The sequence below is a fragment of the Diceros bicornis genome, chromosome 7, assembly GCF_020826845.1.
Source record: "Diceros bicornis minor isolate mBicDic1 chromosome 7, mDicBic1.mat.cur, whole genome shotgun sequence".
Lineage (NCBI taxonomy): Eukaryota > Metazoa > Chordata > Mammalia > Perissodactyla > Rhinocerotidae > Diceros > Diceros bicornis.
This window is the reverse complement of record NC_080746.1, coordinates 63,173,276-63,191,304: the sequence shown is the minus strand read 5'-3', so window position 1 is coordinate 63,191,304 and position 18,029 is coordinate 63,173,276. Positions and strand designations below refer to the sequence as shown.

Genomic DNA, 18,029 nt, shown 5'->3' with positions numbered 1-18,029 from the left:
TTCAAGACAAGTAAGTGGAGAGAATGAATACTGGCAATCTGTAAAGAAATTTTGCTATTAAAATTAACAGAAATAAAATACAAAAAAGGGTGATTTTGTGATGAAAATTTATTTGTTTCATGCCTTTTTAAAATGAGAATAATACTAGAAGATGAGCCAAAAAAATGGAAATTGATGAGCATAAACTAACAGCATCAGAGAAAAGTAATGTGGACTTTGGAAGTTAGGCAGGAAAAATTGATTCTGCAATCTTCTTTATGGTATCTATGACAATGCTATAAAACTACTATTATTTGTAGTCTTTCATCTTCATGTTAATTTAGAAAGACCTTGAATATCATGCAGGAAATTTTTAACCAATTCTCTTAGTTTCATTCTCAGTTCAGAAGAAGAAAAGTAACCATTTCTCTCCATAACCCTGTGGTTATAGAAATACATTTATTATAATATTTCATAAATGTCACCAATAGTTCTACTTCTTCCTCCAAACTGTGCATTCTTTGAAAGCGATGTTAAAGAAAATAGACAACCTGCTAGTTGGGAAGGAAGCAATTATGGAAATGGCTCATGCTAGGAGAGACCCAGTCAAATACCAGGTCATCATGTTTCTCATAAGACACCCAGTGGCTTACACCTCATTATGCTAATGGCTTCCTGCTACACTTTCTAGTTTCGCCTTTAAGAAGTTGTTGAGAAAACAGAGGACTTTTGTGAATAGTAAGAGTATATAGTGGATTTTTTCCAGAGTTAAATCACAGTGATCAAACTGGAAATTCCATTCACAATTAAAAAACAGAGCAAGTTGGGTGTTCTGGTCCTAGATCATTAGTTTCACTCGATTCAATTCTCTGAATAATTGCTCTAGCTTCCCATTAGTATTTTTCTTTCTTGGAATCTCATATTATGGAGACCTGAGTTATACAGAGAACCTGGAGGTGAAAAATTCATGTAGAGGGTGATGTGGCATAAAATTATTTTGATATTCTGCAAAAAATTTAATAGAGATGGACCACTTTTCTTGTTTACTTGGAAAGCTCAGATACCTATTCTTGGAAAGTCTCCTGCCTAAACAGACAGAAAGAAGCATTCTCTTCCTTCCCATCCCATCCCAGGCAAGTGTCCCTTTCATATGGTATGAGATTTGATGTTCTTAGAACCTGAAAGCATCCTTATGACACAGTCTCGTATCTGCTTGGTTTTTACCCCATAGACAACAGGATTCATAGTGGGAGGCAAAAGCAGATAAATATTGGCCACCAAGATGTGACAAGATGGAGGAATCGTTTGGCCTCCAAACCGATGGGAGAAGAAAGAAAAGAAAGCTGGACTGTAGGAGAAAACAATGGCACAGATGTGGGCAGTGCAGGTGCTGAAGGCCTTCTGCTGAGCATCTGCTGAAGATAAGCTGATTACTGCAAGTAGGATCATGGTGTAGGAGACTGTGATGCACAGGATGTCAAAGCCTCCAATCAGAAGGGCAACCATCAGACCATAGATTACATTGACCTTGATATTTCCACAGGATAACTTGGCTACTGACATGTGGTCACAGTAGGTATGGGGAATTATATTGCTTCTGCAATAGGGAAGGCGCTTGATGAGGAAAGTGAACGGAATGATGAGTAACACTCCTCTGAGAAAAGTGCAGAGTCCAGCTTTTGCGATAACAGGATTGGTGAGGATAGTTGAGTAGCGCAGAGGGTAGCAGATGGCCACATAACGGTCCAAGGCCATAAGCATGAGCACCCCAGACTCCATCCCTGTGAAGGTATGGACAAGGAACATCTGGATCAGACATCCATCAAAGCTGATTTCCTTGAAATGGAACCAGAAGATGCATAAGGCTTTAGGGATTGTACTAGAGCATATGAAAAGGTCAGTAAGGGAAAGCATGGCCAAAAAGTAATACATGGGCCTGTGCAGGGAGTCCTCATAGTGGATCAGGTAGAGAAGTCCACAATTCCCAACCATAGCCACCACATACATGGAGCAGAATGGGAAGGAAATCCACATGTGCATGCCCTCCAGTCCTGGGATCCCATTAAGAATGAACGAGGCTGGAGTCACATCTGTTTGGTTTAGCATTAGCATGATCAAGCTAGTATGATCATTAATCATCTTACAGCATTTGTGGATCTTCCTAGACAGAGATAAGAGAAGAAAACATCTTGGTCCTAGTCACTGTCTTCATTTATTTTTCCTTTTTATCACTAAGGTACATTTCAATGGCCAAACAACCAATTTTTCTGCCTTTCGGGGAATATGAACATAAACATTGTTTAAAACAAATAGATTTTTTTGTACGTACTATTTTTTCATTCATTCAGGTGTCAATGTAGTCAACAAATACTTTTTAGTGCCTAATACTTGCCTAGTTCTTTAATAGACAAATGGTATCCATTTATAAAAGATGAAATTTGGGTTATTATTTTTCTGAAGCTATTTTTGTTGATATATATTTTTTAAATATTAATAACTATACACATATTCCAGACAGAAATATCAACATGAGACAAAATGAAACTTTAAATAAATTATATTTTTGAGAAAAAAAATGTAGCAATGTTTCTTGCATGTGGGCATTACAAGGCTGGAGATGGGGCTAGATAGTGGGCAGGCACCGGATCATGACGCATTTTATGAATCTCTGAATGGCAGGATTCTCCTAAGGATATGGTCCACCTGAGGGACATATTTTAGCTACTTGTTTCTCAAATGTCACATGGAAAAGTGCAGGAGTCAGAATGCTTTAAGAATTATTGAAATTTAGGTTGATTACTATGATTTGGAAAACACAAAAGAAACCTCTAAGAAAAAAATGGAACATAAATGCATAAATCACCATAAAAAATAAACTGAACAAAACATTCCCACCATAAAACAGAGAAAGCAAGTAAAATGTTTGCTTAAAAAATATTTTACTAAAGAAATCAATAAAATATTAAGGTAACAAAATGGAGATGAAATACTTTGGTTTATGCTATTAAGTTAAATTATTTAAACTTCACTATATAAGTAGACTTAAATCTGTTAAATTTATAAAAATGTATATAGGCAATACAAAGGGCCATATGATAAAGAAAACCAAACAGCAAAGTAAAATAATTTACAATTGTCAGAGACAAAACACAAAATTTTGGAGGAGATATATTAACTCAGATGAAGTAGAATTCAAAGCAAGAAAAATTTGGGGCAGAATTTTGGGGTTTTTTTTTCAAATTCTAGGTAAGTCATAGGATGCATTTATTTATTTATTTATTTATTTATTTAGTGGGTTAGTTAGTTAGTTAGTTATCCATTTTTGTGAGGAAGATCAGCCTTGAGCTAACATCCATGCTAATCCTCCTCTTTTAGCTGAGGAACACCGGCTCTGAGCTAACATCTATTGCCAATCCTCCTCCTTTTTTTTTTTTCCCCCAAAGCCCCAGTAGATAGTTGTATGTCATAGTTGCACATCATAGGATGCATTAAAGTTCATTGCTTTAACTATGATAATTCTACTTCATTTTTGATAAAATATCCATAACCCTAATCGTGGGAAGCACAGAAATCCTCTTTCATAATTTATCAGAATACAGTAAGTACTAATAGGAGGACTTTCAAATTAACACCAAAATCTCATGCAAGCCCAGTTTTCAATTTAGTATCACTGTTTCAGTTTTAAGTTAACATTTCTGCACTGTTATTCCTCCGCATTTTAGAAAAACAGTCAAAATACGGTAGTCTCAGTTATATGGACACTGTTTCCTCTAGGATCGAAATTGCAATCCTGAGTTTATCAGTCTTTTAAATACACTTAGAAATTTGTTTACAACATTATATACTTCAAAGACCTGTCACATATGTAACTTGCAAAAATATAAATTTAATTATATGCACCACTTAATTACACTATTGAGAAGATAAACTTTAGAGGTAATGTTTTAAAATAACTTCTGACACTTTTGTACTCACTATTATTCTCTCAAAAAAAAACTTTAGTCGATAAACTCTTACCTACTATGATCCCTATCTGTCTCAGTCTGTGTCTTCCTGTGTCTCTAAACATTTACCCACTTTCACAGCTTCATTGTTTATTTAAGCCAATCTTGACAATTCTGGACAATGCGTAATTCTAAGTCTTAATACTTCCCCTATAGTACGTACCATGAAATAATCTTCCCTTTATTCATAAAGATAACTTTTATCATTTAGAAATGGCTTTGTTCTTACTATGTTTCAGGTCTTATACAAGTTTAATACATTTGCCGAATACCCAGCTGGTGAAATAAGCTTAAGCCAAAGTGACACAACATTAATAAATAATTAATGTTATAATTAATTATTAATGTTAAATTTAATCTGTTGTTTTAAAACAAGTTTAATCATTTAAGTTATTAATGTTAAATTTAATCTGTTGTTTTAAAATAAATTCAAAATTTTTTCTAACATACTAATCCAATATCTCTTTCTAAAGAAATTTACTGATATCTTTCTGTGGATGAATAGGCCAGCTTCTGGACATTGCTACACCTCTCTCAACATTCATAAAGTGTAACTTTATATACTGTCAATCCTCATTTCCAAAATTTCCAGGTGGTGATTTTTTTCCCTTGTTGTATGCCAGTCTCAGCCTATCAATAACCAAAGTTGTGGTTGGACTGGCCCTTGTGGTTCAAGACACCCTCCACAATAACCATCAGGAAACTTTGAAAGAGACAAAGTTTATTATTTGCAAGTCCTGGAAATTACACAGCACACCTGGGGCCACGCAGCAAAGTAGCAGATGAAGAGAGAGAAAGAGAGAATATGGGCCTGGTGTTCGGCTTTTATTGGATTTGAAAAGTGGAGGTTTTGTGGGCTCACTCTTTATTGTGAATTTAAAACATAAGAGCAAGAATTTAAAATGTAGGAAGAGGAAAAACAAGTGGCCCAAATAGTCCATTGTACAAAATCAACAAAGATCTCTAAAACAAAGGAGCCTGGAGGGGTGGGGGAAGCCTGGCTCTTTATCTAGTCTTGTGGTTGGCAATGTGTTTATTTGAGATAGCCTTCTTTGACATGGATGCCTCTTTGAAGTGGATGCCTAGGCAATCAAAGCTTAAGTCAGGCACTTGTATTACAAAAACAAAAAAACAACTGTCAGAGCTTATACTACATCCCCCTACTAGACCACTCTCAATTCTTACATCATGAAGAGAGGTTCCTATTGGAACAGGAAAATAGGTAGATATTGCTACAAAATACATATTGGCCTAAAATATATTTGGCACAACTAAGAATTTCCGCATATATCCCAATTCAAGTTAAATTGGACACTCATAAGGAAAAAAGGGGAGGCAGGTAGCAGCAAGAGAAATTTGAAGATGATTCTCATGACCTAGAATTGTCCTTTATATATTTCCTATTACTCCCTGACATGGCAGTGGTCTGTTCCTGACTTTCACCACTCCAAAAGCAAGTATTCCTATGTGGTTAGAAGAATTGTTTATCTAAATGCATGGGCATTATGATCATCTAAACTGATTTTTAATGCCAAAGGTGAGGAATAAATATTTCCATCAGCGCCTGCATCATCACCTTGCATCACCTTCTGACTTGAATCTAGATCAATGGAATAAAACATTTATATCTGTGGGGGTCAGGGGGGAAGCAGTTGGTGTTCCTTTTGAATCCTTTTTTCTCTTTACCTCTGTGGCTAAGTAGAAATTCTCCTGTCACTGACCACTATATTCTTATATTTAAATACCTTAGTTTTTGGAGGGCAAAACAAGGAGGTGAAATATATCTGGTCCAATATCCCAGGAACTTGGTTGTCTAAACATCACAGTCTCTGGGCAAGTTTTTAACTCTGGATTTATTTGCTATGAAGGCTGTTGACCTAAACCTGAAGGAAAATGAGTATTATATGTATATCCCAAATGTCCCAAGGGGACATTTCAAAGCATCAGAGACACACTGTTGGTATTGGAGTCAAGCTAACCTCCAGGGAGCCCAAATGGTGATTGATGAATATCTAAACATACATATGTATGTATGTATGTATGTATGAATGCATGTGTGCACGTGTGCATGTGTATACTGATATACGAATGTGTGTGTGTGTGTGTGTAGATAGATAGCTGGATATAGATCAAACATGAGATATTTTAATAGAAACTAATGATTTCACTACTGCAGATCTTGGTTTCTTTCCCTATGAAGTTTTGCAAAGGCCCTGGGGGAACTAAGATGAATACATTTAAATTATGTGACTGCTTTATTTACACAACCATTCATTAAATTAGTCTTTTAAAATTACTTTTTAAAATATATTTATTTGTCCCTCCATTGAAGTAACATTTATCATTTTTAAAATTTATTAATATGAGTATATGCCCAGGTAGATGCTTTAACGGAAATGGAATAATATTATATCATTACATATACATTGCTGTTTTTACAATCAAGAGTATACAACTAGCACATTAAATGTTCTTCTAAAAGAGGATTTTTAAGACCGTATAAATGTTTAATAACAGACAAATAGAATTTATTTAAATATTTTTTCTTTTGATATCCAGGGTTTTTTTAATTTAATAAAAATGCTACAATAAATATACTTGTTCATGAATCATATATGGCACTCTGGTCTTATTATTTATTTAAAACAAATTCCTAGTAATGTATAAAAGTTTCCATTCTATAATGCTGTGAACAAGTTTATCTTTAGAAAGTCTATACCAATGTTATTGAAGAAATTGATATACCCATGACATTTAACTTTACAATTGCTTAATAACTAAAAATATTGACTTTTTTTTTATTTCTAGCACTATTGCACTTAGTTTTGAATTTTTTAAAATTATTTCCCTCTTATGGACCTCACTGAAGTTTTCTTTTTGATCTAATATAATTTCTTTGAGAACAAGAAAAAGAACATTGTAGACAGAAAAAAAGCTAGGATTGAGTGGTATTACAGAGGTTGCAGCAGGCAGATTTTGGAGACGAAGATGTGGCCAATATGCAACACGTTGTAAGGTAGTCCAATTAGAAAAGATTACTGGTAGTTGTGATAACAGATATTTCACTGGAAACTTTAACTTGTGGTGGAAGCTAGATTATTATGTAGGGAAGGAATAGGAGTCATGAAAGCAGAAATAATTAATTCCAAAAATATTTTCCAGAAACATGCATAAGAAATAAAGGTCACCAAGGTCAATGAAAATTTTGCTATTGGATACAAGTGCCAATAAATTCAAACGGGTTGTGAGCAGAGGACATAGAAGAAGTGAGCAATGGTCTGAGCTCCTAAGAGCATGTTTCGAGAAGCTTGCTTTATCAGAAAAATGAATTAACAATAAATGAATACAGTAATAAAATATGAAATAATGGATATAGATGTCAAAAGTTCAAGTGAGGATTAGAATTTGAGATAGTTTACTTCCAATCATTTCATTTTTCTTTATGAAATAGAAATTAATGGAATATGGCAACCATGAGAGGCAGGAGGTGTATAAGAGGATTGAGTACAATAAGAACGTATTATTGCTAACCATGCAGCAGGTAAAAGCATTTCTATATAGCAATGAAATCTCAGTTAAAATCTGAAATTATGAACAAATAGTGATTGCAATCTGCGTGTCTGTATACTTTCTTCAGAGTTTTTCCATAGTCTGAGTACAGGAACATATGACATCAAGTGCAGAATTGTTCCAGAGTTTGTGTTCTAGGGTTTGCGTGCTAGCAAGATGGTCAATTCGAAGCATAAAATAGAAATTCAGCTCATGAACTATGGTGTTTAGAATTATATAAAATTCTTAAAAATCTGTTAAGAATTTCTCAATTTGAGGATTAGAATGAAAAATTAATTAAAATCAGTATCACCCTGTGCACTGGCAATCTTCCTATAGAACAGTATAATGATTGTCTTTCTTTTGAAAAACAGACAGTGTTCAGCATACTTTATTGAATTCTAATATTGCAAACATCTTATTTCCACCTATGTGAAGTATCATAATCAAAACATCCATATTCCTAAGAATGGAAGCTTTAAAAAGCTGGTCCTTAGTTTTTGGCCCTCGGGACTGATATTCCCCAATGGTAGGTGTGTCTATGAATTTCCAGAAGGGGGTTTTGTGTCTCCTCCACCTAACAGCACAGAATGGCATACTGAGAGGATGACAAGCAGACAATGTGTACCATCCATTAATTCAAAATTAAAAGTGCTAATTTTTTAATGAAATGTTTAAGGTCAATTGTCTGAAGCTATTCTTTTTGGAAAACAGGACTCAAGATATACAGTAACCGATTTCCAATCCTAGTTTAGCAGATACAATTAAAATTCCACTACATGGTGTTAGCTAGGATTGAGGGACTTAGATCAACTTGGCACTCTTTCCCTTCTAAATAAATAGATGAATGGACGGCTAAGATGTTCTACTCTAATTGGTTTGAAAAAGTGACTGCCCTTTATAGGTTCAGAGATAGGAGTCAATGACCTGTGGAAGGCCCTTCCAATTGTATGAATGTGTAAGAATATTTGCACATTGCTTGTCAGGGAGTAATATCCAGGTTACCTGGACTTAGATTGTCCTCCTAGGGCTGAAGATGGGATATATCTGTGGGATGAATATTCCAAGTTTAGAAATGAAGAGCTATTCTTGATCTAGCCTGTGCCCTTAACCATAGAAGTCTTATTGTTCTATAAAAGGACTCTCAGTTTCAAGTCTTTGCTCTGCCACTTGCTACTATTGTGGGTATTGGTGAGTCCCTTCCTTCTTCTTGGCTTTAGGTTCTAATGGAAAAATGTAGGATTCATTCAAAAGCATACAGATCCCTTGAAGCTCTAATTTCTTTAACTGTGTCTGTATGGTCCTATCTTCTGATCCTTGCAGATGGTAACACAGCTATGGCCTAAAGTAGGAGGTTAGAAATCCTGGACTGCTGTATTGGGAGAGGGCCAGGAAGTGAGGAAAGCTCCTATGACTATTCAGAGGCTCTTCTAACCTAGATTGGAAGAATCTCCCTATGTTACACTTCCCTGAATGGAAGTTAAGAAAGCTGAACCAATTTGACCTCTTCTGTGATTTATTATTCTTGGAAATAGTCTAGAAGGCATAGCAGAGGATATCATCACTCTATTAAAACTTCTTTCAAGTCTCAAATACTGAGGATTGTTTAATCTTGAAAAGTTTCTTTTCTTTTGGACTAAGTCCCTTTTATATTCCTGGATCAAACAGATGCCTTGATTCCAGTTCCTTGCCCCCTTTGAAACACTTTGACAACTCTTTCTCGAATTTCTCTGGTTTTAACTCCGTATACCATAGGGTTAAGAGCAGGTGGGAAGAGCAGATAGGCATTGGCCAAAAGAATGTGAATATGGAGTGTAACCTGGTGGCCAAAACGATGGGTAAAAAAAGAGAAGAGGGCTGGTGTGTAAGAGATTAAGATGACACAGACATGGGAACCACAGGTCCCTAGGGCCTTGGACCCAGCTTCGTGGGATGAGAGGAGAAGGACAGCTTGCACAATGAGGACATAAGAGAGACCAATGCAGAATAAGTCAACTCCAATGACCATCAGTGCTGCTGTCAGCCCATACACACGATTAGGCCTGGTGTCTCCACAGGCTAGCTTCATTACAGCCATGTGCTCGCAGTATGTGTGTGGGATCACATGGCTTTGGCAGAAGCTCAAACGTCCAATGAGAAAGGGGCATGAGAGCATGAGCATGGAGCCCCGCACTATAGCGACCACTCCGATGCGGGCAATGATGGTGTTAGTAAGGATAGTGGCATAGCGGAGTGGGTGGCAAATGGCCACATAGCGATCAAAGGCCATGGCCAGCAGCACGGTGGACTCCATCATGCAGAATGCATGAATGAAGAACATCTGTGCCAGGCAGGCAGAGGCAGAGATGTGTCCAGCCCCACACCAGAGGATGGCCAGTAGCTTGGGAACTGTGGAGAAGGAGGCAGCCAAGTCAATGATCAAGAGCATGCACAGGAAGAGGTACACAGGCTTGTACAGGGCTGGCTCAGTGGCAACAACAACCAAGATGGTCATGTTGCCCACGATTGTGGCTGTACCTAGGCAGAACACAGGGAGTGAGAACCACAGATGGAACTGTTCCAGACCTGGGATGCCCAGGAGGAAGAAAACAGAAGAGTCCAGATTAGTGTGATTAGGAGACTCCATGGTCTGGCCAAGAGTTCTGGGCATCTTCTCTGGTCAGACACCCCCACACAGTATCACATTACCTGAAGAGACAACACAGGACAGGGATATAAATGAAACTAAAGTAACTCTTACTAGCTATATAATGTTAGGCAAGCTTTATCACCTATAAAATGGGAAAAATAATAGTACTATCTGCTAGAGTTGTTAAGAGAATTATGTGGGTTAATATTTGTAAAGAGCATTCAATAGTACCTGACACTCAATACTTGTTAAATAAAATAAATAAATGTAAGAAAGTGTTCAAATAAGAATTTAAATAAATCAGAATTGTCTTCTAGCTAAGGCCTATTGTCCTCAAAAAAAGGTATAGACTCCATTTATTCTTCTCAGGAATATACCTCACACACACACACACACACACACACACACACACACACACACGCACACACACTCTTCTCTGGAGTATGGGAAGAGATTAGGGGGGACCAACAGTCCAAAACACGAAGTGCCAACACAGTTCACTGAATGAAGTTGGACATCATTTTTCTTGTTTTTCAACTTAAAATGGGTTCTGGTCTGGGACTTAGCGCATGGTAATTATTTCTGATCTTAATATTACCATAGTTGTTTCTACTCCTTACAATAACCAAGAGAGATTTTCACATATCACTGATCAACCTTCATCTGAAATTCCTTAAGATGCTTCATCTACCCTCACATGTCCAGTTTCCATTCCCCAAGATGTTGAAGTGAACCCTTCTTGGACTTCCTTCTATTTCTAATACAAGAATTTCCAACTTTTTACAGTCCACTCCCAGGTTAATCCTTCATTCACATTTTCTCTGTGGTTCTTGGTGATTTCAAAGAAAGGATGTAGCCAAATCCTTCTCAATTTCACCCTTCCAGAATGTAAAGAATTGATTGTACGAAACTACCTTGACTCATGCCTAGATGACTCATGCCTCCTTGTGGGAAAATCTTATACTACTCTCTCATTTATCTCACCTTTCTCATACCTCCTCTCCCTAAGAGGACACAATCCACAGCAAGAAGTACTTAAGCTAAAAGTAATTATGCAGAACATGGGAAATTATGATGGTAATGGGATAGAAATAAAGACATAGTCATTAAAATAAAAGCTGAGGAATCACTATAACTGGAAGTTTTCAAAACAGGAATGAGAACTTTACTCCCTATAAATTCATATCTATTTATTCCACTATAAATATTTAATGTGAACCTCCTCTGTAACTAGCCCTATTCTAGATGCTGGATAACCAGTACTGCAATAATCAGTACAAAAAAGCCACTGATTATAGGAAATTTGAGGAATAAGAAAATAGTTATAAAAAGAGAATCAACTCTTTGCCACAACTCTTTCTTGTTCTAGTTGTGTATATGTCAGATGAGAAGTAAACTCTCTTATTCCTCAATGGACTAGATACTAGTCATTGGGGAAAAAAATCAGAGAAGAAGCTTCTCCATTTTTGGACTGCACAGAAGATCTTTCCTTGTCACATAGGTGGGTTTAAGAGGCAAAACACCAGACAGCAAAAACATGTTGATAAACAAGAGAAACTATTGAGTTAGTTCTCACAGACAAAGGGACTAACAGCAAGAGAGGAGGTTTATGACAAATGCTATTTTAATCATAGCTCAGAGCCAATAAACTACATGACATCCACAGAAGAGGGATAACTGTGGCTTGTACCAGTAGGGGCATATGAAGAGTCTTATTGGACACACTGCTCTGTAAACTTATTCCTGGGAAGGCAGAGACAGGAAAGATATAAATTTCTGATCAATTTGACTAAGGATCTTATCTTCTCTGAGGAGAAACCCGTCAAGGTAACAGTTTGGACTTGTCCAAAAATGTGACTATTATTCATGTGATTTGAGCTCTCTAGACTAACATTCAGACAAGAGCATATTCATATCTCATGCCTGCTTTTACATATTCTTTGAAGAGGTGGGATATTTTGGAGGCATAGGATCTTGGAATTTTTAAAGCGGGAAGGTGTGGTAGTAAAAAAAGAGTGTAGGCATTGGAATCCATGAAACTGGGAACAAATCTTTGTATTTACCTCTTACTGTCAGTGTTGCCTTGGGCAAGTCAATTTGTCTAAGATCCCACAGTTTACTAATCTATTATATGGTAATAGTAATTCTTTGTAAGATTGTTGAAATTTAAGGAAAAGACCTAGTATAGTATGTGGCCCATAGAAAGTGCTAAATACATGTCATTTATGATTATCATTGCCTTCATTTTAATAGGAAAGTGATCTCATATTCAATACAGAATTCTTGTGCAGTTTCCTTAGCCAGCTAGAATCTAGTCTTAGCTTGAATGTTTATACAATAAAGAGTGTTCCACTGTAGGGCAAACTTGCTGATAAAAGAAATGTTCTTTGTAATTTTTTTTCTATATGCTCTCTAGGGTCACATGACAATCATTAGGAGATTGGAAAATACTTCCTTGATGCTCTCAGCCAAACTACATGTACTCAGCTCTGGTTTTTATGACACAGTTTTGCTCGCTGAGCTAATGTGGATCTCTGCTCAACTGAGTGGCTCAACATAGATAATGGAGCCGGAGTCAGATGCAGAAGCAGAAAAGCACTGCTCACTACACCATCCCAACCACTTTATTTATGCCAGACAATTTTCACTTTTCTCACAATTTCACTCACCCACAGGCAGGAGGCATAACTTGATTCTTCATTGAAGCTCCTTCCTTCTCTTGGTGACTCTGACTCTATGCTTTACGACTTTTTCCTTGTAGAAGCTGGGCTAAGCACAGATTACCACGTATTACTTGACAAGATTGGCTCCCAATTTGATTGATGTAAGTGAACATTAATTGAAGTTCATGTAGTTTCTTTCTAAGGAAGCTCAACCTTTATGTACACCAACCCCTTCATGGGGCCATGTACTCATCATCTCATTCACTCACTCCCATCACTATCTCATCCAATTCACGGGAATGAATCTGTAGTCTCACATCATCCCTTGTACAAAATATTTTTATAGTATTGATAAAATTTATGACCACTATTACACCTCAGTTTGAACCTGTTCCTTTGACTCAATCTCTAATCCAATTCTTATTGTGACATTAAAGCCAATGCCCTCAGTAAGATAAAAGTTTCGGCATCATAATTTGGGGGAAAGACTGGGAATGGAGAAGACTTTCCATTCCTGAAACTGTACCACAAACCAAAGGTTGTCATTATGTCTGTACAAGAGCACAGCTAGACTTGGACTACCTCTGCCCATTGTGAGAACACTGGACCATGAAAAATTTCAAGGTCATCATTAAGGTTCTGCTGATTCTTCCTGCCCAATTCATTGCTGTTGATCTCTGCAGTGTCTATCTATCTTACTAGGAACACACATCTCTCTCAAGTGCTCAGTGAACAATAATTTCTTGTAATTTCAGGAACATCATAGTAAATGTCTTGAACTTTCTTCACAATGTTTCCCACTTCCAGGATCAAGCTAATGTATCACTTGCTTCTCCCATTGTTGGTAGCTCCCCATTCTGCTTCCCTTTCCAACCACTGTGTCTAATGCTAAACTAAAACTCCTATTTTAGGAAGCCTGCTAAAAAAATCTCCATATTAGACTACACTGAGATGTTATTCAGCAAGATCCTCTTTTCTGGCCTCTAAATCTCATTCTTCCTGCCTTGAAATAAACTCCCGTCACCAGTTGCATAGATAGACTTCTCTTGAGGCTAAAAAATGTCTTTTACAGATTCTTTCCCTAACCCAAACTCACATGACTCCAGGAGACCAGAAATCAAAAGGCACAGCATTGTAGAAGTATCCTCAAAAGATGAAAGAGCATTGCTGGTCTCCCACTCTCAACTATCTGAATACTTGGTCCAGAGGTTGTTATACTGATGAAACCTGTCTCACAGCCCCACTTGGGAGTTCAGTGAGTTGCACTGGGCTTATGGTGAGAGTCATCTAGGGAGCTTTTGTGTTCCCTAGCAAACTGAGCATCCAAGTTTTTCTCTTCTGGTTGAACAGATCAGAATATAAAGGTGAAAGTAGAAGCTTTTGTTATAGAGGCAGAGAAAGAGTATTTGTAGTCTTCTCCCTTGGAATTCTTTCTCTGTTTTTGTTTTGTTTTAGTTTTAACTCTCTGCTTCTCAGTGCTGGCACTATTTACTTAAGGGTTCCTACCATTTTATAGTCACTGAGGCTGCAGGTGCTGTGATTCTCTGATCTGTATCCACCACTGTTTCCAATGTTGCTCCATTCCCCAAGGATGCCAGAATATGCTTTCTCTCCCATTCCCCTCTACAATGATCTCTGGCCTATTCTGCTTTGTTTACTCCTTCCTGGGACTCCACTACTATAGACAGTTTACTAAACATGTCCCCAGACTGGCCATTGTTACATTGCTGCAGAGTGACTGGCTTTGTAAGATGGCTTTTCATTTTTTTATATTACCTGTGCAAGATGTAACAAGCTGGTAATGGAGCTCAATGGGAAAATATACTCGAATCCAAAAGATGTAATATGCTAACGGCAGTTTTTCACTATATGAGATAATTATATTGAGAAGAATTATACATTAATCATTATCAAACCTAAATCTCCTGGTGTCCTTTGCTGAGAAACTATCCACTGTGCTTATCTCAGAAAACTGTATTGTAAAAGAGCACCTTTGCATTAAATCCACAATCCAATTTTCTCTGTCAATACTCCCATACCCAAAGAATTTATTTGGTATGGCCTCACCACTTATATAGTTTCCTCTGCCATGTGTCCCAAGCCTCTTTCAGAGCTCGAATAAGTGTCTGAAACTCCTATTCCCAGAAACCCAACCCCAGCCATCACCTAGCACCCCACATTATGCGAGGTGACTTCCAAGAATTGTCTGTGCAGAATTATGGTCCCTGCCCACAATGTACTGCCAGACTTGGTCTCCTCATCACCTTTGTAAATGCTCCTCTGGTTATTTGCTCCTCTAATTTGACCATATTTACAGGGATCTATCTTCACTATGGGCAGTCCCCATAACTGGACTATATCTAAATTCACTCAACTGCATACTCTTGATCATAGTTTGAGAGACTCTCCAAGCCAGTGGTTTTCAAACTTTCGTGTGCTTCGAAATTATCTGTAGCTCTTGTTAAACCACAGGTTGCTAGTCCACACTTCCAGAATTTCTGATTCAGTAAATTTGGAGCAGGACCCCAAATTTGCCTTTCTAATGACTTCCTGATTCATGCTGATGCTGCTGATTAGGGATCATACATAAGAACCAGTGCTCTAAGAAAATGAATATATTTTTTAAAATTTTGATTTGGTTTCCTCCCCAAATTGCCATCTGGTCTTCACTCCTAGTGAGCTCTACTGGACAATGTAGCTACCACAGACATCTTAATAAGTCACCTTAAAAACCTAGAGCAAACAGCCTTGCAGCAGCTTTCCTTTTTGAGAAACCTGCCCTGAGACGTCTTATCTGTCTACAGCTAAAGGTGCCTCCAAGAAGGCTTCAGTCCATCCGATTCCTATCAAAGGAAAAATTAAAATTAAAGAAATAAAAATAAATGTTTGTAGTCCCTTTGTTCATCCCTCAAAACAAAGCTACCTCTCAGCAAGTTCTAGGAAAAGTCCTGGATGGTGAATTCTATGGAGGCTATAGCAGCTCTGTGGTGTGTCAACGCGGGTAGGGTAAACTAGAGTCCCGAGAATTCCCTTTTTACTGTTTCTAGATAAGATGGGCTGCTAGAGGTAGTCTCTAGTGTGGGCTAGCAGATGGAAGGAAAGCAGCAGCCCTGGGGTGACACACACATACCTCCCAGTTATTCAAACACCAATATAGGTGCTGCTGCAATGGGACTTCACAGATGCACTAACACACCCAAATCAGTAACTTTAAGTTAGGGGAATTATCCTGAGTGGGCCTGACTTAATCAGTTGGAAAGCCTTAAAAGGGGCCTAGGTCTTCCTTGGCAAAAGAGAGACCTACACTGTAGAAAACAGCTTCAGTGCATGCCCAGGGAGGTTCCAGTCTGCTTGTGATCTTTCTTTTCTGGCTGCCTGCCATGGACTTCGGACTTCCTTAGCCAGCCCAACACTGTATAAATCAATTTCTTAAATTATATATATAATATATTAGATATGTATCTAATATATGTATTATAATATATATATCTCCCACTGGTTACGTTTTTCTGATTGAAACTTGACTGACACAAAAACGAATGTATTTTCTTAATTTATTTCATTTCATTGTATTATTGATGTACGTCTGCCAGGAATTTGGGGGTGTTTGAGAGAAGAAAAAGGACAAATAAAATGAATATTAGTAATGAAAAACAGGACACATATCAGACATACCAAATATGAAACTATTATATGATGTTAGTACAAAAGCCTAATGAAAATAGGTATGAAATCTTAGATGAACCATATACTTTTCAATAAAATATAATGGGAAGCAAGTGGTATAAGATATTGGAAAGTCAAAAAATTAGAAATGTGTAACAAATGGTGAAAATTTGGAAGCATTGCTAAATGCATGTAAAGCCAAAATACAAAGGAATCCACTATCATCCTCATTCCTTCCATATTGAGCATTGTGCTGGAGGTGTCAGCCATGCAATAAGAAAGAAAAATAATAATAAAAGAAATAAGTAGTGTGAATAATATTAGTATTTGTGTAGAAAGTATAAGGTAATTTGTTAGACTGTTAAGAGAGTTCAACAAGATTGACAGGTACAGAATTAACATAAATAGATGGGCAAAATTTATGAAAAATTATGGAGCAATGTAAGAGATTTTTATGAATATAAAATATGTTATTAAAGAGAATACCACATCATGATCTTAGATGAAAGACTTGATACCCTAAAGATATCCAATCTCCTCAAATGAATCTATAAATTAGAGGTAAGCCCAATTAAACTCCCAAGAATTCTGTAGAGCTTGTCAAATAATGACATTTATCTGAAAAAAATAAAAAATCTAAGAATAGCCAAGTTTGTAAGAGCAAGGTGGAGACTTGCCCTACTAGACCTTAAGAATTATTAAAAGATATAGAAGTTTGTGTCAAATTGTTACTTGAATAATGCCTGGATGAAAATAATGAAAAGCCCAGAAATAGACCCACACATTTATTTGACATATGTGCCGTTAATAATTAGACAGGATAGAATGTATTAATCAGTAGTTGAAGGTGGCTATTAATATATTTTAAAACATAATGTGTATGATTTTTTCACGACCCAAAGACAACAAAAATTCTGGATGGATTAAAAATAAATCTTTAAAATATTACAGGCTTATATTTTGATGACATTGGGAAAATAAGAAAAAAATAAGACAAAAATGTACAAATCATAAAAGAAGAAATTGATATATTTTTCTTTTTCATAATTTGTGTTAGTACAGCATGGAATAATAATATTCAAAGTAAATAGATTAGGAGAAATTATTGAAACATATATAAGTGGCAATGTATTTGTAAGAATAAAATAAAAATAACTTCAAATCAATTAAAGAAAGACTAACAACTAATTAAGAAAATAAGCAAAAATATACAGAAAGAAAATTTTCTTGGTTAACTAATAAATTTAGCCAAAAAATGCAACTGTAAATTATAATGAGATACCATTTCACATGTATTAGATTAGTAGATATAAACCACACCAAGTGCTAGTAAGAATATGGGGAAATGGAGACTCTCATATATTGTGTGGATGGGTAAAATGACAGAAATATTTTGGGAGAAATTTAACAATATGTAGTAGAGCTGAAAGTGTGCATAACCTTGAGTAAAGCAACTGTTTCTTTATATATACTATATTGTAGGATATTTCAACATTGTAATATCATGTGGCTTCAAAGAAAAGAAAAATTATGGCATTT

The 18,029-nt window shown here is 36.5% G+C and overlaps 2 protein-coding genes across 2 annotated transcripts; both read right to left on the bottom strand.

Annotated features, from left to right (window-relative positions):
* Positions 1-1,125: 1,125 nt before the first annotated feature.
* On the bottom strand, positions 1,126-2,091 carry LOC131408067 (olfactory receptor 52N4-like). Its single transcript, XM_058544632.1, has one exon. The coding sequence runs from the start codon at positions 2,089-2,091 to the stop codon at positions 1,126-1,128; it is 966 nt and encodes a 321-aa protein (XP_058400615.1).
* A 7,101-nt stretch (positions 2,092-9,192) lies between these two features.
* Positions 9,193-10,182, bottom strand: LOC131409098 (olfactory receptor 52P1). The gene has a single exon (XM_058546276.1). The coding sequence runs from the start codon at positions 10,180-10,182 to the stop codon at positions 9,193-9,195; it is 990 nt and encodes a 329-aa protein (XP_058402259.1).
* Positions 10,183-18,029: the final 7,847 nt, after the last annotated feature.